The sequence below is a fragment of the Sciurus carolinensis genome, chromosome 17 (genome assembly GCF_902686445.1).
Source record: "Sciurus carolinensis chromosome 17, mSciCar1.2, whole genome shotgun sequence".
In the NCBI taxonomy this organism is placed as follows: domain Eukaryota; kingdom Metazoa; phylum Chordata; class Mammalia; order Rodentia; family Sciuridae; genus Sciurus; species Sciurus carolinensis.
Window position 1 is genome coordinate 18,329,696 of NC_062229.1, and position 19,201 is coordinate 18,348,896.

The 19,201-nt window shown below is 41.9% G+C and overlaps 1 protein-coding gene across 1 annotated transcript in view; it reads left to right on the forward strand.

The window, feature by feature from the left end:
* The first annotated feature begins 684 nt into the window (after positions 1-684).
* Positions 685-19,201, forward strand: part of LOC124968171 (uncharacterized) — a 109,489-nt gene continuing 90,972 nt past the window's right edge. Inside the window, exons 1-3 of the mRNA XM_047530480.1 lie at positions 685-923; positions 3,463-3,522; positions 4,071-4,553. Of these exons, the coding sequence (XP_047386436.1) occupies positions 685-923; positions 3,463-3,522; positions 4,071-4,553 (782 nt within the window). The remainder of the gene's footprint in view (positions 924-3,462; positions 3,523-4,070; positions 4,554-19,201) is intronic.

Consider the following 19,201-nt stretch of genomic DNA (forward strand, 5'->3'; position numbering starts at 1 on the left):
CAGTAGTCACAGTTTCATATCAAGGACTCAGAATTCACCCCTTGTTGAAGAGGGGGAAAGTAAGTATTCTAAAGATATCAGAAATGTGTCATCAACACAATCAGACTTTGGGGATGCCTAGGAGAAAATGTCTTTGGAGACATTTTGGGTCAGGGCGGGATCTGGTGTTAGGAGGTTAGCTCTCTGGATGGCAGAAGATTTTATTCAGAAGAAGAAATAAAGACCAATACCCTAGACATTTCACCTGTGTCTTGGGAACAGAGAATCTGCAAAAAAAAAAAAAAAAAAAACTAAACTAAACAAAAAAAAACAAACTACATTTGGTGGAGAGCAATATTCTACAGGGAATTGATGAGCTAGGGGTTGGAATAGCAAGAGGGAAATGTGCCTAATGAGCAACTAGCTTTAAGTGTCCTCCCTCCCAATCCTCAGCACTGCTGCCTTGGTCTGGAGGGGATGTGGCTGTTTCTCTGAGTCCTGCATCTGGTGGGCACTGCTGCTTGACTCCCTTCTGCTGTCTTGTCTGTAAACAGCTTCTGTCTCTCTCATCACACATCCCAGAGGAATCTGGTTCCATGAGGAGACCTTCCATTCAGAACCCACCCAGGTGAGTCTGAGTGCCCAGTAGGTGCTGCAGAAAAACATCTGAGATGCTGGACACCAACAAGGTGTATCTAAGGTTACATGAGAGCCAGTCCAGCCCTGCCCAGAACTAAGAGACTGCTGTGGTGGTTTGCTGAATCATCTGATCACCATGCTAACAAGAGTTGTGAACAGGGAGCTCGGCAGTGCCAGGACCTTGTTGACAATGACATGATGGTAAAGGCAGCCCCATCAGAAGAGGGAGCGGAGGCTCAGTGTGGTTTGTGTGTCATAGAGCACGTGTCCCAGGACCTTTGCAAACACTTGTGTGGAAGAGAGATGTGAGTTATCTGTGGAGGGACACACAGCAAAGTGAGGCACTTCTTTTTTTCTGAGATGAAGGAACAATAAATTGGCTTATAATTATTGAAAGCCCATTTTCTATGGTTGTCAGCACTTCAGCGGAATTTTCCAGTTTATTCTTTCTCTTTAGACTTTGGGAGAGATATTTTGGTGATGAGAAGTCTTAAATCATATTTAGTAAAATAGGTGTATCTTATTACTTCTGAATATCCTGCCTTATGTAAGGAAGTTTTGTCCATCCATGAAGTCATATGATATTTTCTTGATGCTTCTCTAAAGTGTATTGCTTACTTCCAGATAGAGGTCTTTAATTCCTCTGTTAAATGAGTTAGGAGGTCACCTTCACATTCTCTTCACAGATAGCTATGAAACCAGCTTTTATTGACCTATTTAAGGTTTCCAATATGAGGGGAAATTCATCTTGATAATATTGTCAGTGGATCTGAGACAGAAATCCTGATTCATCCAACAAAGGACAACGGAGCACCTGCTGTGTGCCAAGGCATTAGGGGAACCTCTGTCATTCTGTTCTTTCAGGTCCAGATCATTGCCAACTTGATTATTAAATTATTCATATTATGTATGTTCTTTCACCTTATGGTCAATGCTTTATTCAGTTATAAACTAGAGTTGTGTAGTTCAGTTCAACCTGGTTCTTTACCCCTGCTATTCTTTCTATGTCACACTTTCTCCTGTTCTTTACGTTTGATCTAGACCATGCACATGCATTCACACCCTCAAGGAAACCTGAGTATAAAGCAGGTGGAGTCTGCTGGTGTGGACCTTGGATCTTCATGCCAGAGTTCATTGTGATAAATGTGCATGTGATGTGATGCCCTCAGGGTTGCATCCACCACACCCAGGATTTTATTGAATGTGGTAGGTAAACTTGTCTTGGTGTGTGCAGGGTTTTATAGGCCATGGACTTAGGAGACATTTGATTGTTGGACGAAGGCTACAATCAGGACAAACTGTGTTCACTGGATTTGCCCAGAATGTCCCAAACTGGAAGACTGGAAATAATGCAGAAAATATACCCCACAAGTACACCGAGAGAGGGCCCTGTCTCATCTGCTACTGTGCACACAAACCCAGTGGAACTTTTCTTTCTGTGTCTGACCTATTTCACAGCAGGACAGATAACATTTGGTTTTCCCTGTGGAATCTAAATGTGTTGTTCTCCTAGAAGCAGGGAGTAGAAGAGTCGTCACCGTGCCTGCAAGTGATACTGGGAAATGTGGGTCACCATGTGCCAGGTCACTGCTTCATGCACAGAGTCAGTTTTGATGTTCAGTCGCACAGTAGGGCAACTCTAGTTAACAACATGTGGCCTATTTTAACCTACCCATAGGGGCATGTTTTCAAAACTCTCAGCACAATGAACTTACAGCAGTTTGAGGTGGCTTATATGCTGATTACCCCAGTTGGGGCATTAGAAAGTGTTTGCATGTAATGAAACTTCCCACCTCACCCCAGAAATAACCCATAATTACTGTGTTGAACCATTACTCTGTTGTTATTTGTCTTATCACTACTGAATGGCACAGAAATGTCTCTTTATATTTCATATAATAATGTACAAATTTTGTCATCCTTTGTGTATTTCCCTTTACAGATTCTTAATTTTTTTCTTCCCTTTGCTCTTATTGTTTCCCACATGGGTGATCATTGTGTAGGTATCTCAAAACTATAAAAAATGATCACATTTGATTTTGAAAAAATTTAACGTTTTAATTATTTTTGCTTGTTCTCAAAGAGATATGATTGGAATTGAAAGAATGTTTTTCTTCCCTAGAGTCTCTGTGGGACCCCGATGTTCGAGACCTTCTTCCTGATCAGGGCCATTTAATTTCTCTGTGCAGTGCACTTTCCTTCCCTCCCTTCCTTCTTTTTCTATTTGCTTTTGCAGTGCTAGGGATGGAACCAAGGACCTCACACATGCCAAGCACATGCCAAGTATATGCTAAGCACATGCCCTACTACTGAGTTGCCCCCTCATCATGACTTTGTAATCTATGCATATTTGAACAGAGGAGTAGAAAATGGCCATAGCAAAGGGGAGTGTCAAGTGCTCGCAGATATAGAACATTTACACTCTGGAATTTATGAGTGCCAATTGCATGTCCATTTCAATAAAAATAATTGATACTCAGAGCTTGCCTGGTGTGCTTTGCTTCCACTATTCTGGGCCTGAGAAGAACATGGTGTTAACATGGCCTCAGGAGATCATGGCAGACTTGAAATGGAGCAGGTGTTTGAATTTAGGGGTCATGATAGGTCTAAGTGAAGTGGGACCAGAGCCCAATCTATTCCAAAAGGAAACCCATGATACAGGGGCCAGATAATAAGGCAAAAGAGGAAGCAACAGGTGCCTTTGCACTCTGAAGGCGCCTCGGCAAATTTAAAATGCAAAAACCACAACAACTGGATAGTCTCCTCTTGTCCTGAACCTTCAGCAGCATGAAGGGCCCTCTGCTCCTCATTATCCTGAGCTGTACCCTCCTGCTAATCCTGCAGGTCACCTTGGCTCCCAGATGATCCAGGACTTCTGAAACCAGCACCTCCCTCAGGCTTCAGGTAATTATTCCTGTCAAGGAAACACCTCTGGACTTACTTTGTGGCTCCCTCCCTGTCTTCCTGGGGTGTTGTCAAGTGTCACTTAGTGCTGGTCTTTCCTGAACACCCAGCACAGAAGAAAACTATCTCATTTTCTCTTTCAAATCTGCCTTTTCTCCCTCACATTATTCTGTTATCAACTATTAATATCTGGTACGATTATTTCTATCTACTTACATTTGCCTGTATTTCTTCTTCCTTATTAAATTTAGCAATGCCTTTTTCTGTTAAGAACTGAATAATCACTGCTTAGACAGTGACTAGAAAATGATCATCACTTAATCACAGTGCTGAAATGCATGGAAGTCATTCAGATTTTTGTGTAAGTAAATGCTTGGGAAATTCTGAGTGAGAATCGGAAATCTGGGGAGGGTAAGGGGACCTTCATAGTGAAGCAAAATCAGGTACACAACAAGAATTTGCATCCTGATTGTAGAACATACTGGACTGGGCTTCTATGAGGTTAGGACTGTTAATTGAGTCATGGCTCTTGTCTCTTGTTTTGTTAGCTATGTAAACCACAGATATCCTGGGAATGAGACACAAATTTCAGAATTCCTCCTTCTGGGACTTTCAGAGGACCCAGAACTGCAGCCCCTCATCTTTGGGCTTTTCCTCTCCATGTACCTGGTCAGTGTGCTGGGGAACCTGCTCATCATCCTGGCCACCATCTCAGACTCCCACCTGCACACGCCCATGTACTTCTTCCTCTCCAACCCGTCCTTTGTGGACATCTGCTTCACCTCCACTACCATCCCAAAGTTGTTGGTGAACACCAAGACACAGAGCAAGTCCATTACCTATGCAGGCTGCATCACCCAGATGTGCTTTTTCATACTCTTTTCAGGGTTGGACATTTTTCTGCTTACCATAATGGCCTACGACCGGTTTGTGGCCATTTGTCACCCCCTGCACTATGTGGTCATCATGAAGCCCCAGTTCTGTTGTTTGCTGGTTCTGGTGTCCTGGATCATTAACATTCTGCATTCCTGGTTTCAAAGCATCATGATGTTGCAGTTGTCCTTCTTCACCAACTTGGAAATCCCCCACTTTTTCTGTGAACTTAATCACCTGGTCCACCTTGCCTGCTCTGACACCTTTGTCAATGAGGTGGTGATGTATATTGCTGCAGTCTTGCTGGCTGGTGGTGCCTTTGCTGGTATCCTTTACTCCTACTCCAAGATAGTGTCTTCCATCTGTGCAATCTCATCAGCTCAGGGCAGGTACAAAGCCTTCTCCACCTGTGTCTCTCACCTCTCTGTGGTCTTCTTATTTTATGGCACGAGCCTAGGTGTGTACCTCAGTTCTGCTGTGACCCCAAATGCACGCTCTACTACAACAGCCTCTGTGATGTACAGCGTGGTCACCCCCATGATGAACCCCTTCATCTACAGTCTGAGGAATAAGGACATCAAGAGGGCTCTGAGGAGACTCTGTGAGAGAGAAACTGTGAAAGTGTCAGTTGTGCTGAGACTGAGGACATGCCTGTGACTGCAGGGCTCAGAGCCTCAGAGCCAGAACTGGATCCTCATCAGCAGGTGGAAGCAGAACTTGCTCTTCTGTTTTATTCCTGGAGTTTCAGTTTCTTTGATTCACTTTCTCTGTACAGTTCAATTTCACATTTCACTGGATTGCACATTCTGGATGACATCTGGTCCTCTTCACTGTATCATTTTCCAACTGTTTAGAAGTTCTTTCGGTCTTTGGAACAGCAATAATTTGGAAATTCCCACCTAACTCAAATGACCCATTTTTAGGCATAATTTAATCTCAGACAACACATATAACACTAATTTTTCTTATGTTTGACAAAAGATAATCATTAATTGTCTTAAGGTGAGAAAAAAATCTGCTTTCTTCCACTCAGGCTGAGTGCATAATGTGATGGTAGAATAAGGTGTGGCAAGACTGTCTCACCTGTGTGGGTCTCTTCTTCCTGTGTGGCTCCCCTGACACCTGTCCTGACCATATGGCTTTACACCCAGTCTGGTCACCAGTTGGCAATACGCTGAGTGCTCAGGGTTGGGAGCTTCCTCTCTTTAGCTTGGTGTCCACAATTCCTGCCGTTGTCAGTGGAATCAGGCCCCAGGACATTGGGTCAGCATTTTGCCTGTAGGTAATTCATCCTCTAGACAGCATTTCTACATGACGGCAAGGTAGAATGATGAACAGATGAGGGGTGGTTGGGGGTCAGGCATGAGGAGGGAGGGGGTGGATGTGGCTGTAGGAGAGAAACCATGGTATACTTGAATTGGTGGAAGGATTCCTTTTTTTTCTTTTCTTTTTGATGAATTTATACTTATTGCACATGTTCATGTGCTCAGTGTGATATTTCCACATTTGTACACATACTGCACTAATCAAATCCAGCCTCCGGTTTTCCTCCCTTTGCACACCTTCCCCTCATCCTCTATGTACACACCAAGTCCTGTGCAATAAAACAAGGAGACCCAGGGGGGTTCTGATTCTTTTAGACTCTTTACTTTTTACCTTCAGCACATGAGAGAATAAGTGTAGTTCTTGTCCTTTGGTACCTGGCCCTTTCCCAGTGCCCTCCAGTTCCATCCATGTTGTCACAAACACTGGGATTCCATTCTTTGTGGCTGCAAGGTCCTCCGTTGTGTCTATATTCCACGTTTTCTTTAGCCATTAAGGAAAGGTGAGGGAGGTGACGGGCACCGTGTCAATTGCTCATTTAGCCACAGTGAATGGTTCCACAATAAGTGTGGGCAGCCGGCAGCTCAGGACCTGCTGGTTTCCTTTCCTTGTTACAGTGTTGGCCTCCTGGCTGTGATGTTTTCCATGCTTTGGCCCAGTGTTCCCAACATGGAAAATGGGCATCGGGGCAATGGCTGTCTCTGTGTCATTTCTTAAGTACTGCATGTTGGTCTACAATTATGTGAACGAAGTTCCATCAAAATGGTAAATAAAAAAAGTAAAGGTTATCTAAGCAAGCTGTTCTTAAGCAGTCAAAACATTGAAGTTTCTCTTTTACTCTCGACCTCAATTTTGTTGCACTTTCCCCCACCTGAGGGTGTGCAGTCATGAGACCTTCTCTGCTTCAAGGGACCCCTACCACCTTCTAATAAAAGATGCTAAACAAAAGGGACTGAATTGAACTGACAGTATGAAGGTCTCCAGTTCATTCTAGATGAGCTGGATCCACGTAGGTGCACAGCAGACTTGACAAAGTCTGTTTTCAGGTCCGTGTAGAAAGTTAGCTAATGGAGTAAACAGATTTGGGACAGTAAGGAACACTGACATCCATCCTTGGGTTGTCATGGCCCTGTCTTCTGTTGACAGGTTAAGGGAGAGGTCAGTGCCAATGCGAATGTGATCTAGGAATGTGCCTTTTGAAAAGGATTTTTAAATTAGGCCGTTACAGGTATGCATAAGACTCAGGTCCAATTATACAGGAGGAAGCAAGCCTGGAGTATAACTGGCTCCTACTCAGTCCCAGCATGTCCCCTTTCCTCCTCCCTCTCTTCCCTGTTCCTTTCTTCTCTTCTAATGAACTCTCTATTTATTTAGAGTTTAATAATTCCTGCACTATGGATATACATACAGTGAAAATCACACATGCACATAGGGAAGCTCGGTCAGATTCATCCCCCATTCTGCCCTTTTCCCATCCCCTTCCCTCCCCCTCAATCCCCTTCCTCTACTCCTCTGATCTCCCTTCTGTTTTCATGGAATCCCCCTGCCCCTCAGTTTGCTTTTCGTTTTTGTAACCTTTATTTGCTGTAGTTTCTGCATGTGAGAGGAAACATTTGACCTTGACTTTTTGAGTCTGCCTTATCCCACTTACTAGCAAATGCCATGTTTTCGATCATTTTATGACCAGCTAAAACTCCACTGGACACATATACCACATTTTCTCTATTCTTTTGTCTCCTGAATTCACCTAGGTCTGTTCCATAGCTTGGCTACTATGAATTGAACTGCTGTAATTATTGCTGTGTCTCCGTTTTTGTAGGATGCTGATTCTAGACTTGTGAATATATTCCAAGGAGTGGGATAGCTGGGTCATATGGTGGTTCCATTCCTAGATTTTTGAGGAATCTCCAGACTACTTTCCAGAGTGGTTTCTCTAATCTGCAGTCCCATCAAAAATGTGTAGGTGTACCCTTTTCCCCACATACTCACCAGCATTTATTATGATTTTTATTCTCGATACTTGTCATTTTGACTGGAGTGAGATGAAATATTAATGTATTTTGATTTGCATTTCCTGATTTCTAGAGATGTTGAGCAAGTTTTCTTAGATTTATTGTATTTATTGTGCATTGGCATTTGTGTTTCTTTTAAGAAGCGTCTCTTTAGTTCTTTTGCGCATTTACAGTTTGAGTTATTTGTGTTTTTTTTGCATGTGTGTTAATTTTTTTAAGTTCTTTACATATTCTGAGTATGAATCCCCTGAGAATCAGGTGGCAGAGACCTTCTCCCATTCTGTGGGCTTTCTCCTCAAGCTCTTAACTGATTCCTTTGTTGCACAGAAGTGTTTAACTCGATGTCGTCCTTCTCTGGATTGTTGGTTTGATTTCTTTAGGAGTCTTGTGAAGAGAGTCAGTGCCTGTGCCAACACGTTGGAGCATGGAGCCTACATTTTCTGTGGCAGTTGCAGCCTTTCTGGTCTAATTCTGAGATCTTTGATCCATGTGCCGTTCACTTTGTACAGGGTGAGAGTGAGGCACCTGCTTTCCTTCTTCTCACCCAGCTTGCCTGGCACCACTGGCTTTAAAGACTCTCTTCTCCGATGTATGTATTTTGCACCTTTGTCTGGAACCAGGTGACTTTGTGTGGGTGTGTTTGTGTCTTCCATTCTATTCCATGATCTTTGTGTCTACTTTGGTGCCATGCCATTCTGTTTTTGTCCCTATAGCTCTGTAGAATTTTGGGGTCTAGTATAGTGATGCTCCAGCATTGCTCTTTTTTCTCAGGGTTGCTTTGGCTCTTTTGGGTCTTGTTCTTCCAAATGAATTTTAGAACTATTCTTTCTATTTCTGTGAAGAATGTCACTGGTATTTTCATGGCAATTGCATTGAATACTCATGTGGCACTTTTGACAATAGTGATTCTGCCTATCCAAGAGCATGGAGGGTCTTCCATCTTCTAAATTCTTTTTCACCTCTTTTCTTCAGTGTCCTCTGATTCTCCCTGTCTAGGTCTTTCACCTCTTTTGTTAGATTGATTCTCAAGTATTTTATTTTAAATGTTTAATCAATTGTGAGTGGGACACTTTTCCTAATTTCTTTTTCAGCAGATTCACTATTGCTGTATAGGAAAGCAATTCAACATCTTGTATCCTGCAACTTTGCTGGTTTCATTTATCAGGTCTAGAAGCCTTTGATGGACTTTTCTGAGTCTTCTACATACAAGATCATCTCAACAGCAAACAGATAATTTGACTTCTTGTTTTTTATTTGTATTCCTTTAATTTTCCTCTTTTGCTTGATTGCTCTGGCTAGAGTTTCAAGGACTATGTTGAATAGGAGTGCTGAGAGTGGATATCCTTATCTTGTTTCTGAATTTCAAGGAAATCCTTTCCATTTATTTAAGTATGATATTGGTCAAAATTAATAAAATTGCATATAAAAAATACAAAGGATTTATGAAATGAAAAGTTGGTTCTTTGAAAAGATAAACAAGGTTGAGAAACCCTCAGCCAAACTAACCAAAAGAAAGAGAAAGAAAACCCCAATCAACAAAATCAGACTTGATGTCACCATAGACACTACTGAGATCCAGAGGATCTTCAGAAACTACTTTGAGAATGTACACTGTAATAAGCTAGAAAATTGTGGAGATGTTGATGGAAATGTGATGTTTACATGAGTGAACACATTCCACTTCCTCCCTTCTGCATGGAAATACCACACTGTTTGTGATCCTCCCAGAGTCTTGAGTTGCTCTGTTCACAAAACCTTGTCAATAACAGCAGCTGGATTAGCTTCTACATCCTATGTGTTTTCTCTCTTCTGGACACTTCTTCTCATATATTCTCCATACTGAGAATTTCACAGGCCAGGGGCAAGTCCAAAAGCTTTTTCTACCTCTGGGTCTCAGCGCTTGGTGGTCTCCTCATTGCTCTCTGGCACTGGATGTTAGTTAGCTTTATAATATTATAATAACATACCTGAGATGATCAACTTCTAAAGAGGGAAGGTTGGTTTGTGCTCATAGTTTTGGTGTTTCCAGGTCATGAAGGTTGACCCCATGACTTTGGACCCATTACAAAGAGTACATGGTGTGGGGCAGGGTGCATGTAGCAGAGTAAATCTGTTCACCTCATGGAAGTGAAAGAAAGAGGAAGAGATTGGGATTCTACAAACTCTTTCAAGGGCCTGTCCCCAGTAACCTAGGACATCACACTAGGCCTCGCCTCTTTATGTTTCCACCATGTCCCAATTCCACCAAGCTAGGGACCATGCCTTTCACACAGGGGCCTTACCTAGGTCCACAGCCATTCTGTCCTCTAGGACAAGTCTGATGTGGCCTCAGTGATATGCACAAAGGTCAGCCCAATGCTGAATCCTGTCATCTACAGTCTGAGGAGCAGGGACGTGAAAAGATCCTAAGGAGACTCCTCAGCATGATGGTGCCTCTCAGTGAAGGGGCCGTGGCAGGACTCTCCTGAGTAGCCATATGCCTGACACTGAGGGCTGGGGAGCCTGGCCTCCTCCATCCAATCCTTGACTACTTCTGCTTTTACAGGTTTCAAAGCAGTTCTTTCCTTGGGTCTTCCTTGGGGGTCTTTCACTGCCCTACCTACTTTTCATCAGGATATCAATTGAATCAGTAATGTAGACTTTAAAAAAATGTTTCAATTAGTGCACTATTTGTAACTATAATTATTTTTAATACTGGGGATCATTTTGACATCTTCATCCATGGAATAAGTATATTCCACTTAAGTCCCCAGTATGTCCTCATTCCTTCCCCTTTTCCCTTCCTTTGCTCTACAGGTTCAAAAAATGAAATTGACAAAATTATCCTATGTACACAGGTGAATATACACAGGTGAATATATCACAATGAATTTCTCACCTTGATGTACATCTACAAAGCACCATTTAAGTAAAACAATAGAGTAATTTTAACTTTTTAGTGGGGGAGTAGCGGGAACTGAGCTCGGGGGCCCTTGACCACTAAGCCACATCCCCAGCCCTATTTTGTATTTTGTTTAGAGACAGGGTCTCATTGATTTGCTTAGTGTCTCACTTTTGCTGAGGCTGTGTTTGAACTCATGATCCTCCTGTCTCCGCCTCCTGAGCTGCTGGGATTAACGGCATGTACCACTGTGACCAGTCTAATTTTAACTTTTAATTAGTGCAACCTGGCAATTGTTCAGTCATCTACAGTATTGATTTGTTTTTAATTATTTTAATAAATCAAGTCTTGCACATTTAATTTGTATCATTGCGAATGGTGTTATTTGTGCTTCTTTGGAAACATTACCCTGAATTCAATTCAAAGGTTTCCTTCCTTTATATCTGGCTCTCTCTCCCTTCATTCATTTGCATTTTAATGAATTTTTCTCCTCACACACAACATGGTTTCCTGGAAATTCAGTACAATATCTTCCCTGTGTTTGCATCTGTGATGTCTAGTACAGTTCTCTTTGAGGCTGTGCAAATCAGGCCACTCTCTTAGGTCTGATGTTAAGCAGATTCTAGAGAAGCTTTATGATACTAGATGAAGCTCAAATGAAGTAGAAACCTTCTCATAAACTCCTACTTCTGGAATTCTCCCCAAAACAGAATGTTATGTCACTGTGTGTGTAGTACTAGGAATAATATCCAAAATAAGAGTTCTTAAGGTGCCCTTAATATTTTAATGTGAATTTCTTAGTATGTGCCTGAAACCGAGCACCTTTTCACATTTATGAGTTAGTTGTATTTATTATTCTGAATCATGGGTTCATGTATATCCACAGTTTTTCTTAAGATTTAACAAAATATAGTAGCTGGTTTCAAATAATATAGATGTGTCCAGTTTGCTATTGTGGATTAAATTTAATTATACAACAGTTACTAAAATGTTGGTTTCTGTCTTATACAATCTATTATATATTCCTCTAGTTTTTTCATTTGCTTTTTATGTTGTAACAATATTTATGTGGAAAGGCATGACAAGGTGATGCATCTGTGCATCACGTAATGATCAAAGCAGGCCTGCTCTGGAAGGCTGAGTCTCCTTTCAGTGCATTATCTCGACAGTGACTTTTCTACAGTTCTTACATATTTGGGGCTCTTTGCATTTACTTAGCTTCTTTGGATGATCCAGGTTACAGTCCCTATCTATGTTCAGTTATTAGAATTCTTTCAATGTAGACTTCATTTGGAGATATGTATCAGCTAATCATTTTTTCCTCTTTTGCCAGTGATTGAGGTAGAGACTGTGGGACACCAAGCTGAGTAAGAAAACAGACCTCCGAGGAGGAGAAGAGCTGATGCTCAGTCATCAAGCATAGTGTTCTGTGAAAGTCCACATCATCAGGGAGAGCGGGTGAGATGCTGATGCCCTGACCCACAAGGGCCCCACAGTGCAAAACTGGGGTCCCAGGATCTCCTCCAGTTGAGAATGACACAAGAGGCTTGGTTGTCAAGTGTGGTTTCTTCATGGAAGGAGTACGATGGTTCACTATGGCTTCCAATATCAAGAAGAGAAAATAATTTCTTACTGTCGATGCCATTTGAGATTTATTCTCCAGAAATCCATTTTGAACCCAGAGACACATAGGAATTGCAATATTTCCAATACATCTTTGAAGATGTTGTTGAGGAAATACAGACATGATAGAGGGAAAGACTCTTTAAATGTCAGAGAGAGTGCAAAGCTTAGCAAGCAGAATTAAACCATTTGTAGAGAAGTTGAAATCATCACAGAAACAAAAACTACAAAGTAAAGAGAAGAAGCAACTGGCGTGTCTACAATTTGACCAAAATCATTTGATTTTTGACTCTGAGCTTTTGAGTTCTGCAATCAACAGCAATTTTTAAGACCCAGGAGCTTTTACAGTTTCTCTACCCAAGAGCATTTTCAGAGCGCTCTTGATGTCCTTATTCCTCAGACTGTAGACGAAGGAGTTCATCATGGGGGTGATCATGCTGTACATCACTGAGGCTATGGCACCAGAGCGTGCATTCTGGGTCACAGCAGAACTGAGGTACACTCCCAAGAGGGTGCAATAAAATAAGGAGACCACGGAGAGGTGAGAGGCACAGGTGGAGAAGGCTTTGTTCCTGCCCTGAGCTGATGAGATTGCACAGATGGAAGACACTATCTTAGAGTAAGAGTAAAGAATACCAACAAGGGATCCACCACCCAGCAGTCCAGCAACAAAATATAGCACCATATTATTTAAGAAAGTGTCAGAACAGGCAAGGTGGACCAACTGATTAGGTTCACAGAAAAAGTGGGTGATTTCCAAGTCTGTGCAGAAGGACAGCCACAACACCCTTAAGCTTTGTAGTAAAGAATTGAGGGAACTAATGGCCCAGGATGCCAGCACCAGTAACACACAGAACTGGAGCTTCATGATGACCATATAATACAGGGCATGACAGATGGACACAAAGCGGTCATAGGCCATCACAGTCAGAAGGAAGTTGTCCAAACCTATAAATAATGTAAAATAATAAATCTGTATGGTGCAGGATTCATAGGCAATGGTCTTGCTCTGTGTCTGGATGTTCACCAGCATCTTTGGGACGGTGGTAGTGGTGAAGCAGATGTCCACAAAGGACAGGTTGGAGAGGAAGAAGTACATGGGCATGTGCAGGTGGGAGTCTGAGATTGTGGCCAGGATGATGAGCAGGTTCCCCAGCACAGCGACCAGATGGAGAGGAAAAGCCCAAAGATGAGGGGCTGTAGTTTTGGGTCCTCTGAAAATTCCAGAAGAAAAATTCCAAAATTTGGGTGTCATTTTGTGGTTCCATATGCTGTAGGTGAATACCAGGAAAGAGAAAAATAACACAGCTCATTTTGTTCTCAGGTCTTTTTAGAACATCCTCTGTGCCATCACTGATTAGGAACTCCTATTTTCTCTGCCCTCTTCTCAATATACTTCACATTCTTCAGTTTTCAGTTTTCATGAACAATACTTTCATGTCCCGAGGAATGTAAATTGAGTTAAAACCATGTTCCTGGTACTGTCTAAGCAGTGGCCCCTTCAAAATAAAAGTTCCTATAATCCAATCCTTAAGATTCAGTATTAGCAGATTGATGAGTTCAAATAACACAGCCTGAATGAAGTTCTTAATGTATACGCCACAAATGATGGGCACAGGTTTAGAGAGAATTAAACACTACCGAATGTGTACATGCTTTGCAACAGCTCATGGAATTCCATAAACATGTATGAGTTAAAATCAAACAAACAAAAATCAGCATTCCTATAACATATACAGTGTCCCTGCTGAGAATCAAACATGGACAGGTGAAAGGAGAGGAGGTGGAGGTGCTCCACCTATAGGGGTGAAGGAAAGACAGGTAAGATGTTGGCATTTGAAGAGATGTGGAGGAGGAGGGTTCACCTGAGGCTGTCTGCAGAAGCCTTGACTGTCTGCAGTAGGTGAGAACCCTGCACTTGCCCTAGGGTAGGGTTTGCTGCAGACACCCAAGATACAAAGGAAGCCCTCCAGGCAGCCAGGAGAGCACGTTGGAGGTGGAGAGCTTGGTGGAGAGCTGAATGTTGAAGGAGGAGCTGGCCTCGGGCACAGCAGAGGGGTTCAGTTTGTCAAGAAGCGGGGGGGTCTTTGGACCCCCACAGCGGTGTCCCTTTCACTTTGTTTTAAGCAGCTTTGTTGAGTTGTAGTTGATAAATGAAGAAATGCATGTGTCTAGTGTGTGAGGATGGATATATTTAGACAGAGCAAACCCTGTGGTCCCATCACCACCTTCCATGTTCCAGACACACCCAGTGATTCCCAGAGTCTCCTTGTGTCCCTTCTGGTTTTTATTTCATTTTCCTTGACCTAAGAACACTTAACATAAGACCTACCTAACAGCAATTTTGTACACGCACAGTGGCCTATGGTTAGCATTTGGAAGTTTGTCATGGAGCAAGTGTTTAGAAACGCATCACCTTATGTAAGTCTAAGTATCCCATTAAAGCAACTCGCCTTTCCCTCCTCCACTACCCCATCACCCTTCTCGTATTCTGGCATCCATGAGTTTGAGTATTTTAGGTATTTTAGTACAATCGTGCATTAGTTTGATTTCAAAAGCATTTGGAGAATCAAATTGAATCCCTCCTGATTTCTCTCTGTGGGTTAGGATGTCATGTGTCTGTATTGTGAGAGTCACAATTTAGCCAGAGAAGGGCTCTATAGGAAAAGGTCCTGGTGTGAATATAGATTGTGTACAAACATAGAAATGAAAATTTGTACTCCATTCGTGTACAATGAATTAAAATGTGTCTGTAATAATAAAAAATTTTTAATAAAAAAAAAAGAAAAGGACATTCCAGATCAATGTTCCTGATGAGCACAGATGCAAAAATGCCCAACAAAGTACTATAAACAACTTATCCAACAGCATGTTAGAAACTTTATTCACCCCACAACCACAACCTCTCTGAACTGTATTTAGAGTTTTTCATTTTTAGTGTCTTGTATTTAATTCACTGTGGTATATTCATGTATGTACATATGAAGGTTTGGGAGAGGGAGGAAGGAAGTGCTGGGACCAATTAGAGCAAAGTAAGCTCCATGATCTGGTGAGTGTGTTAGAATGTATCCTACTGTTGTATATAGCAAAAAGGAATTCAGAAAAAAATAAAGAAAAAAGAAGTATCATTCCTATTTTTGAATGTAGGACCTCAAGCACAGCCGCTCTGAGGATGGCTCACTCAGCAGCAATATGTAGGCTCCTGCTCCCAAGGGTGTTACAGCACAGATGCACTTATTTAACTGTTGCCTGGGGTGTATGGTGGTGCAAGGCAAAAGTCAAACGAGCAGAGATCTTACCTTCATTGTTCATTTTGTGTTTTCATAAATCGGGCATTTATATAGAAAAATAATATGCAAGAATTTAAGAGTTTGTACAATATACAGAGTGAGCAGGTTAATGATCATGCAAATGATCATGCAAAATAACTGCATGATATTAATTTCAATGAGAATCTAAAATAAATTCTCAAGTAAATAGCAATCATTTAATCACATCGACCTGGGTCTCTATGTCAAGATTTAATTGACAAAGAAAAATGAAATAATAACAACAGATATTTTTAGTAGCAAGGAAGAAACAATCTAAGGTTATAAGATGACATAAAATGTGCTTCAGACATGGAATACAGTAGCAACATTAATGAAATTCTTAAAAGTGATTAAAGTATTCTTACCTTCCATGTGAGCTGGACACATTATATGTATGATCTTTCTTATTCCTCCCAGGAACCCCAAGAAACCAACTTTTATGCCTATTGTGAAATAAGGGGATTCCCCCAAATACATTGACATTTGTATGGATAAAGATAAGCCTTAAAAATGATGTGGGCAATATTTTGTTAAATGCAAAAGAATGTGTTCTATGAGGGCCAGGTTGTAGCTCAGTTGTAGAGCACTTGCCTAGCATGTGTGAGGCACTGGGTTTGATTCTCAGCACTGCATATACATAAATAAAATAAAGGTCCATTGACCACTAAAAATATTCTTAAAAAGTATGTGTTCCAGAAGATGGTAGGAGATCATTGCTATTTATAAAAGGAGAACCAAACAAAAATGGCAAAACTGCCATAATAAGAAAAAGCAGACTTGTAAGAAGACAGCAACAGGTATAAATGTCAATTTATGGATATAAGGATGCACTCTCTGAACTTACAGGTGAGGTGATGATGAGGATTCAAGGTGACTGGCAGATTTTCTTTTACAAAATCCATGAAGTCTCACATATACCGCTTCCAATACATGACTGCACATGTACAAGAGAACTAGATGGCAAGCAGAAACCTTAGTGGAGTAGACTTTCAGTTCTTCCTTTGAGATTCAAAAGGTAAAAACAGAACCCATGAAAACAAGGAGCTGACACAAACAATTTGGAATTGCAAAGAGGGGGGAAAAGTTAACAAATTTCAAAATTGATTCAGCAACAACAGTAGTAAAATATTTCAGTGTGTAGCCCTTGTTTTCCCTTTACCTGATAAAGTAAGAGAGAAGGGATTGTGCAGGAGAGAAGGGATTGTGAAATGTTTGTCTCATGAACTGTTATTGCAAAGAAGGATTCCCATGCAGAGCATTACTCTGATCTTTGTAATGAATAGAGGAACAGGCTCAAGTAGACTCCTTGATCAAAACAAAGGAGTAAAAGACCCCAGTTTCATGCATGTCCCTCCAATGTAATGCACAATTTTGTTTCTCCTTGATGGACAAGCTCCTTGGATATGGTCCAATTGTGTAGGAAACACTGTATGCCACCTCCTCATTCAGTCCAATCCAGCTGCAACTCCACTCCTGTCAGCAATGATCTGCACACTGCAGAGTCTGAGATAAACACACATTGAAACACATACAATATACTGCAAGTAGTTAGTCAAGATGCAGACAGATATGGTGACTTTGAATTCTGGACTGGCTTGGTGCTCTGGGGACCGCAAGTATTATTTGTCAGCTTCTACTCTTGCTGAACTTTTCATACAATACCTACTGGGCTCTCAGACTCACCTGGATGGGGTCTCTCAGAAGAATCCCCAAGTAGAAGACTGGATTCCTCACAGGTTGATTGATGATGGAGAATGGAACTCTGTTCCCCGATAAGCTGGTCTGAAGGAGTGAAGCACTGGTCCCTAGCCTAACTCAGGACTCAGAAGAAATGACCAGGTCCTGTTCAATTCAAGACTGTATGCTCTGAGTGACATCAGAGGGTCTATCATATCTACCCATGTCTGCTCATTTGGTACATTTCCTCCACTACCTCAGTCCCTGAGCACCTGATTTCCCTGTGGGACACTGGTCAGACCAGAAGGAACTTCTTCCTTTTCTTTCTGTATTCCAAAAGATCTGGTTAGAAATCCAATGTCTCTTGTTCCTTATCCATTAAATCTCTTGGCTTCTAGAAGTCTAACCTCCCTAGCACTTTTGACACATTCTTATTTATAATCCCCTCCAAAGTCAGAGGTACCTGGTTCTTAGTCTTTGGAAACCCAAAGCACTGGCCTGTAGAGAGGACACATCTCCTGATATCTTCAAAAAATGGCTAATCCCCCTTCATCTAGGAAGAAGACTGTTCATTTGTTATAAAACTATCAGAAGTTATCATAACCCTTGGCTTCCTCAGGTTTTTTACAGAAGAGGTAAGAATGTTCATGCTTGGAACACAAGTTCACAATTGTCATTTATGAAAAATTTGATAATGATAAAGGATATACATAGACATAGGTTGTTCTGTTATATGGCAATGAGGCTGTGGTCCAGAAACAGTCAAAGTGAAGGCTTTCTGAAGTCTTCTCCATCCTGAGCACCTCCACCAACCTCAGTTCTGATCTTAGGTGTCAGATGTGGACTCCACTGGCTCGGCTTCTGCCTGAACAAGTTCATGCATGCCCTTATCTTTGTCTTCATGAATGGAAATCAAGCTTACAGTCCTTGACACCTCATACAGAAACTAGCTACATTCCCCTTCGCCATGGAGCTTCTGAGTGAATTAAGTTGTAGGTTAAAGCTCACTGGACCGTGACCTGCCCAGAGCAGATGCTCCACAGACAGCAGCCATGTGACCACCACCATGCTCCTCATTGGCTCAGGTCACTGTGACATCACAAGGGTTTCCTGGCACAGGAAGTGAGTCCAGCATTGACCTGCTCTTGGGAGATGGGGAGTGGTGTGGAGGGACATTGTTCCAGGACCCAGGCAGGCAGCTCTGAGCCTGATGCCACCAACCTATGCTGTGTTAGACTCATGGGCACCATCTCTGACCCACTCATGAGGGCTCCAAGGAGGCACAGTAAGGGTTTTGGACTGTTTTCATCTCTTTTAGTATGGTCAACTCTTGAGAATGTCTCTAAAGAGGATGTTTCTTGGTTCATCGAAATATTCATTATTTTCTCATCTGCGGGTGTGGATGCCTGGGAGCTTTGGATTGCTGTTTCCTGCTCAGTTTCTATAACATCCATTGCTAGCCCAGGAAAAAAAAAACATCCAGAATGCAAAGTAGGACTCCTACTGAAAATCTATTACCCTCACATCATCTTAATGTCAAAAACTCATGAGTTGGGGACTGTTTGGACTAATTGCTTTTCAACTCTAAGAGATTTCATCATCCAAATTGTGACCTACAGAAAGGAAATGTAATTTTTAAAAAGAGCAAAGGTGGACTTCATTAAAATTGTGTAAGATTTCTGGTGTGGTGGTGCCCACCTTTAATCCTAGCAGCTGAGGAGGCTGAGGCAGGAGGCTCTCAGGTTCAAAGTCAGCCTCTGCAACTTGGTGAGTCCCAAATCAAGGGAGCTGTTGGAAGCAATGTACAAATTATGAGTTTGTTTGAGCAAACATAAGGCAGGGAGGCTACTTTTCTTGGAACTCCTGGGTGAAACTCCCCAGTTTGAGAAAGCCCAGACCATGCTGGGGCCCTGCCTTAGCTCAGTCACAGGTTCAACACAGCTGCCCAGTGTTGGGCATAAACTGCCAGGTCCAAAACA